Genomic DNA, 7,053 nt, shown 5'->3' with positions numbered 1-7,053 from the left:
CACACAGAAGAGCCGCAGATAAATTACCGCGCCGGCTACAACGTCATCATAACACTTTCCACTCGTAATCAAAGGGGAGACTTTCCGTTTTACTCTCTTTAACTTCATTTGCAGCGATGAGTGGTGCAGATTTGGAGCCTGATGTGTTCAGCTCCACTTCAGCAGCCTGTCACTGAGGATTTACAGAGTCATCACAGGAGGGCACCGCTCTGTCGCCCCCTACAGAGCACAGGAGACGGTGTCTCAGCTCACACAACCAGAGGGGGGATTTGCTACTCTCATTATAAACTCTCAGGGATCTGATTTCCTCAAGCCCATCATTTGCAGATAAGTGGCATGGAATGGAAATCAGCCAGCATGTCGCTCCTCACCTACACTCCCCTCTGGTAAAAAAAAGCCCTTTAAGAGCAGCCACAGAGAAAACCCCGATAGAAAGTTTGCAAAAACGACATCAGAGAATTAGGGAGGGTTGGCCCGAGAGAGCATAAAAGAGAGTGAAAAAGAAGGACGGGGAGACAGACCGAGAGAGATGCCAACATATAAAATTGGAACAGCATGAGCTCAGTTCCCAACAACATGGGGGCAAAGCATGGGAATGAGACACAGACAAAGATAGAGAGACAGAGGAGGGTGGCAACGAAAAAAAGAGAGAGCGAGGCACATCTACCAGAGGGAATGATGGGGTTGTTAGTGGTTTGCGAACCAGATGAAAAGTTTTAACCAATTTGATTGTTTGTTAAAGAAATCATTCTGATCGAAACCCCAATTGCTGCCAACTGGCCGCCTGCCGTGTGTCAGCGTAATGCAGCCTGACGTGTCGGGGTAAGAGGAGAGTCTTTGGAGCTGTGACGAGCAGATGGGGGGAGGAGGTGGTCAGCGCTCACTCCCGAACTTCAAACGTGGGGAAAGTGTAAAAACAGACTATTTTAGGGGCTAAAACAACTAATGACAGGATTAGAGGAAGTCCGCTAAGTGGCCTTGAGTTGTTGCAGTTTACTTTTTGTTGCCCCGGTACAGTAGTGAGACACCAGTACACTGCCAAAACACGTTTATTTAAGCTTCTCTTTTACCCCCCAGAAATATCAGGAGTGGTGTCAGTTCCCATGAAGGATGCGGTGTCTGTGATGTACTGTTGGGTACTGTTGAGATATTATCTGATCACTCGGGCATGTTCACAATTGTGTTTAATTCAAAATAATGCACAGGCTGCATATGAAGCATCATATGTGACCCTTTCAATGATTTAAGAGATGACCAAAAACACTGCACCCCCCCCTGCTACACCTGCAACCAATCCAACATGAATTTGTGTGTTTCCGATGTTTAGCAAGCTGGTCAAGTGTCTGGCGGTCTGCGTTCACGTCCCCATCAAACAAACCCCCGACCAAACACAACAGCTCCCCGAGGACAGAACTTCCACCGCTGCAACAACTCTTTTAAAAATAATGACAGACTCTATCGACTGTCTGGAATAACAAACACAAAAGCAGAAGTCAACTGCGTGTGTGTGTGTGTGTGTGTCTGCGCTCTCTTTCAGAATATATCCCAACATACACACACAGTCAACAGTCCAAGAAAGATAATTGACATAAGTACACGTACACACACACACACACACACCTGATTGAAGTTTTTAAAGTGAAGCTCTTTGAAGATGGCATCGCGGTCGTCCACCTCCATCCAACCAGTGGCCCTGAGTTCCATCACCTGCTCGTCCCGGTCTGCAGGCGAGAGCCAGTGGGAGTCTGATGACTGGAGACAATCACACACACAAACACATATGACATGACATTGTTTTGTTTACTTAGTTTTTCCTCATTTACATTAAACTATGTAGTAACTGTTATTCTGTGTGGGTATTTTTATTATGGACCTTAGTCAAATCCAATCTATGTTTTTATTTATGCGTTGCAAATACAGTTGTAGCAGTTTTCCTGAGTGTTATTAACATTGCGTCCACAAGGTGGCAGCCTGGTACCTATAGTGAGTGACACTGGCTTAATTATCAACCAGAAAGCAACAACCACACGTGATATGCTAATATTTACCTTTACAGATACTGAGTGTTAAACCTTCGTGTGTACTTGGTCTGCACACATGTAAATACCACGCTAAAGTTAGCAGAATGAAGCATTAATAGAATACATTTCAGGTTATTTTAGAAATAATAAATATATCCATCAAACTGCCGACCTGAAGAACAATTTCGATGCAACCGATATTTGTGACTAAATTCTGCAAAATACGCGTGACAGTTCACAGACACACTGGGAGACGTTTAATTTGGAGTTGTTTGAATGACGTTTGGCGAGGCTCTGTTGCGTTGCTGAATTTTAACGCCCTCCTTACAAAGGTTTTTACGGTAAAAGCGTCAAGCTAATATGTAAGAACATCGAAATCCGGTTTTCAAAACAAATAAGCACATTGTTGAATAGGAAAAAGAATGAAAAGGGCTTCAGGACATCTATGGCAAGGTCTCTAAAACATAGCTGTGATGATTTTCATTATTTTTCCAATTCAAAGGTGTGTTTTAAAAAGTGCACTCGGAGACACGGTGCATTTCTGTCTTATTTTGAAAACCGGATGTTAATGTACTTACGACTCAAACCGTTTTTCTTTACCGTAAACGCCTTTGTACGGAGGGCGTTATAATTCAGCGTCAGATAGTTTATCAACAGTTGTTATTTCACCGCCTACTCGTACTCGGCTTGTCTCATTAGATTAACCAGTTAACCAGTATTTAACAACCACCTGCCTCGTAATGCTAGCAGACCATACAGTCACTGTTAGCTCTTACCATTTTCGACGAGTAGCTCCTGGAGTGCGGCGACAGTAGCAGACTGCTCAGCCGGGACAGACTCCTGCAGCCCCGGGGCCATGTCCTCACACTAAACACACCAAACACACTAAACATTAACCCAGACATAAGCAGCAGTTTAGCTGCTGCTGGTCTCCTTCTCTCCACTGTCTCCTCTCCTCTCCGCTGCTTTACACTCCACCATAGCTGTTCATAGCAATGCCTGATTAAAAATCACACAAGTTATACAGGAGCAGAGTAAAGCAATTACAAGTCTTTTAAAGTAGCTTATTAATGCTTAATCAGGACTACTCAATTACAAACTCAGTTGAGCCACATTTTCAAACCAAGTAATTAAGTACATCAAAAAGTGCATTAAAAATATAATAAAATAACTGTTTTGGTCGTACCTGTCCTTCGTGCACATTATTAGCTGTAACTATTTCAAATAAATAAAATAAACGCATCTGTCATCTCGGGTGCATCGCAAAGTGCATGAAATGGCTGAATTTGCATCAAAATAGAAGAAAAAACCCCATTGAAATCTAATATCTCCTCCTTAAACCACAACATCCCCAGAAAAGCTGCTCACAGAAGTGTCCGAAAACGTATGATAATACACTGAAAACAATAACAATTTTAGATTTGACCTGTCAGGTGTTAACACTGTCAGGTGTTAACACTGAAAAATCATTGTATTTTTTTATTACTTACATTATTAAACACACAACACTTACATTAGAAGGAGATTAGCAACTGTACATGTTGATAATAAACTACACAGTTTATCAAATTGGTAAAATAATTTACATCTAGTCATTTGCAGTGTGTTTGTTTTCAGTCCTGATGCTCGTGCTCCTGTCCTGGTATTAGCCATCGGATGCTGTCTGTCCGCAGAATGGCATAGAAAGTGAAGCCTGTGATGAAGAGGATGGAGAAGACCAGCAGCCAGTCGATGCTCTTCACTGGGACGCTGGGGAGGGGGCCCAATTGGTCCGCCTCAGTCACATTTCTGTCAGGTCCAGCTTCGAACCCTAGAACAGACATCATCTCTTAAGAAACACAGCATATCTGATACCTCATTATTTATTTTACCCTGTTTCTTTGTCATCTGTACCTGTCTGGTTGGCAATGAATGAGGTGAGAGTCTCCAGCGTTCTGTCCGTGTGGTTGAAGCGAGCCATGGGTTTGGCTCCCTGGAACAAAAGAATGTTGGGCACAGCCACGGTCCCGAACCTCGTGGAGAGGCTGGAGGGAGCAGGACAAGACACGAGAACAACAAAGGATGATTCAGTTTTAAATAATCACTAAAGTTCTCTTTCAACATCTGTTTTACGTTATTCCTTAATCTAAAGTCAGTTTCCATCTCACTTTACGAGCATGGCCGTTATGATTCTGCCTTCCTTCTGCCAGTCATGACGTAAAATTCATCATTCAGTGCTTAATCAGCATTGTGTGAGCTCATTTGACAATGGTCTGAATGTGCCAGACAATTGTTAATGTTTAAAATACTACAGCTAAAATGATGACCCTTTAAATGGCAATGCCAAAATATGAGAATTGAAGATGGACTTAACTTTGGGAAAAGTGTTTACCTGCTGTGTTGCGAGGCATCAAGTGCCAGGAAGTGCATGCTGGGGAAGACTCTGGGCAGGGCGTTGAAGTGAGGCGCCAGGCCGGCAGAGAACTGGCACCAGGCGGTAAAGAACAGCACCACAGAGCATTCTGTGCTATTCACATTCAGGAACTCCATCAGGTCCTGGGAGATGACAGACAGGGAAAGTGAAAAAAAACGATGAATTTGTTTTCCTCTCAGGGAGGAAATGGATGATCTTCTAATGTGGCATTTTTTTTATCATGGGATGGATAAAAACAGACACCTCTTGGACATTTTTGCCCTACGACTTGTACACAGAACTATTGATGACTTTATTCTGACCTTATAAGGTATTGATTTGATAACAATGTACCAATTCAATTTTTTTTTTTTTTTTTTTTTAAATTTTGTATGCTTGTTATGCACCTATGACACCAGAACAAATTCTTTGTATGTGCAAATCATACTTGGCAATAAAAGCTCTTCTGATTCTTCTGATTCTGATTCTGATTAGATGATCAAAGAACATATTCCTGTTAACATGTCACATCCACATTATATTCACTGCTGTGAAAACTCACTTATAATAGGTATGACCTTAATATGGTTTAAAGTAATCAGTAAAATGCAGTTCCCATGTCTGGCTCATTAGTTGAGTGAAATTGGGTGCCAAGCTACACTAGGATCATTACACAAGCATTACTAGGAGGGAAGTAAAATTCATGCAATATGTATACACACACACATATATATGTATATATATGTATATATATATATATATATATATATATATATATATATATATATATAAACATACATATACATATAGTTAATAAGGTTTAAAATACAACAAAAATGTATTATCTTTGTTAATATTACTACCATAATTATTACTTCTTATTAGGCTAACGGTTGCAAAGCAGCATGAATACCTGTGAAGCGTTGAGGACGTGAACAGTAAAACTGTCCAGTCCTGTGATTTTCCTCTTGTCACAGTTCACCTTGTACGTCTTGGTGATTTCTGTGGCGTTTTGCTCCTCGGGGGCTACGTGCACCATGTCAAGAGTGACCTGGAGGTGAACAATCGTGGAGAAGGTTATCAGACTGAAGAGACAATATGAAAATCAAAAGCAGAGCAAATTTTAAAGGAACAGAACTGGAAAACTCTACTCTTTGCCATTATTGCATTGCCTACAACAAGGCCACATTCCTTCTTTAAGTTGCCATTTGCAGCACTTCTTATTCATATCTCCCCTCTTTCACCAACCTGCTGTGACTGTTCAGTGGTCAACTCTTCTAGTGGAACTTCTTTATCAGCTGCAACAGCTGTAATGCACTGGGCACTGTTCTCATCACAGGGCGGAGAGAAGCCTGACTGGAAGTCTTTCACATTTTTTGGGAAGAGAGACTCGATGTCAGATGGATCGATGGGGGCGTCGGTGCCCATCACAGCATCGGCAATCTCAGCGGTCTTAAACTGTCTCTTTGGCAGAGTTTCTTTGTCTTCTGATTCCACAAACATGGGGCTGTTCTCCATGTCGGAAACTGCATCCTCAGGCAGCGTGAGCTCCAGTGATCCATCGTTCTCTGAAAAGGTTTCATCACAACACAAAGTGGGTTCAAAATGTCCTAAACTTGTTTGATTATCTGTCTACGAATATAAAAAGGAGAACAATCCTCGTATCAAAGGAGCAGACAAAACTCAGGGATAGTCTTAAATGACTCCACAAGACCTCTAAGCTCTACACAGAATGGACTTTATCAAAAGTTTTCAAATTTCTGTTTTCATTGACATGTTTCAAAATGGTGCCATAGTTATATTTGTTAATGTACGTTTTCAATTATTACCAATGCATTTTTAATAAATACGATTTATTTTTAAGATGGGGCCTTTACGAGCCTTTACAATGCATTCATTCGTGCATTTAAACCTGGAATTAGCAGCGTGTGATATTTACGCTGTTTAGTCTCATAAACAGCGTAAACCGGTTAATCGTTACACACACCCTCATTTAGTCGATTATTCTAATCATGCGTATGAAATTACGACACAAGGCTCGTTGACATAAACAAATAACTGGTCAGTTATCAGTGTTGTGCTAGCTCCGTGTAGCTAACAGGCAGTCGTCTCTTACCTTGTGCGATCACTGACGAACACCCCAGAAAAATAAATAGTAAAAAATACAAAATGTAAAGATTTCTCAAAAACATCGTCATATTTTTTTTTTCAAATATCTTGCACACGAATATAAACTGTTTTCACGACATGGTGAGATGCGAGTACATGTTTAGCTAATAGGAACCGATGTTTCGAGTTGAGGTGGCGGTCCGGAACAAAATGAACATCCCACATTACTTCCGGGATTTTTATTTATTTATTTATTTTAAAGGAACGTTACTCAAATATATTAAATTTTTATCAAAGAAACAGAGAATACACAATATATTACGAGTTTAAACAAAACACATACGTAGCTTCGATTAAATTAAGAAAATAACATACTAGGGCTTTTTGTAGTCTTTAAAATGGCTGGGTAGTATTTTTGGATGGAAAACAAAAAACAAAAAAAATAAACATAATGTTTTGATTGTCTTTTCCTCTTTTAACTGTGTTAGTTTCAACTTATTGTAATGTTGGTTTTGTTTTACCTGAAATTGT

At 40.6% G+C, this 7,053-nt stretch overlaps 2 protein-coding genes across 2 annotated transcripts in view; both read right to left on the bottom strand.

The window, feature by feature from the left end:
• Window positions 1–1,498: 1,498 nt before the first annotated feature.
• ddx46 (DEAD (Asp-Glu-Ala-Asp) box polypeptide 46) overlaps window positions 1,499–7,053 on the bottom strand; it is a 28,279-nt gene continuing 22,724 nt past the window's right edge. Inside the window, exon 24 of the transcript XR_006361575.1 lies at window positions 1,499–1,521. The gene's annotated coding sequence lies outside the window, so the exon portion shown is untranslated. The remainder of the gene's footprint in view (window positions 1,522–7,053) is intronic.
• On the bottom strand, window positions 3,435–6,733 carry txndc15 (thioredoxin domain containing 15). The gene is made up of 6 exons (XM_044041951.1): window positions 6,530–6,733; window positions 5,662–5,981; window positions 5,327–5,464; window positions 4,393–4,556; window positions 3,915–4,045; window positions 3,435–3,831 (listed from the first exon to the last, which is right to left on the bottom strand). The coding sequence occupies exons 1-6, from the start codon at window positions 6,609–6,611 to the stop codon at window positions 3,635–3,637; spliced, it is 1,032 nt and encodes a 343-aa protein (XP_043897886.1). The 5' UTR covers window positions 6,612–6,733; the 3' UTR covers window positions 3,435–3,634.

Source organism: Solea senegalensis, linkage group LG13, assembly GCF_019176455.1.
Source record: "Solea senegalensis isolate Sse05_10M linkage group LG13, IFAPA_SoseM_1, whole genome shotgun sequence".
NCBI classification, from domain to species: Eukaryota; Metazoa; Chordata; class Actinopteri; order Pleuronectiformes; family Soleidae; genus Solea; species Solea senegalensis.
Note: the sequence above shows the minus strand (reverse complement) of the source record. Positions and strands in the feature narration are given on the sequence as shown.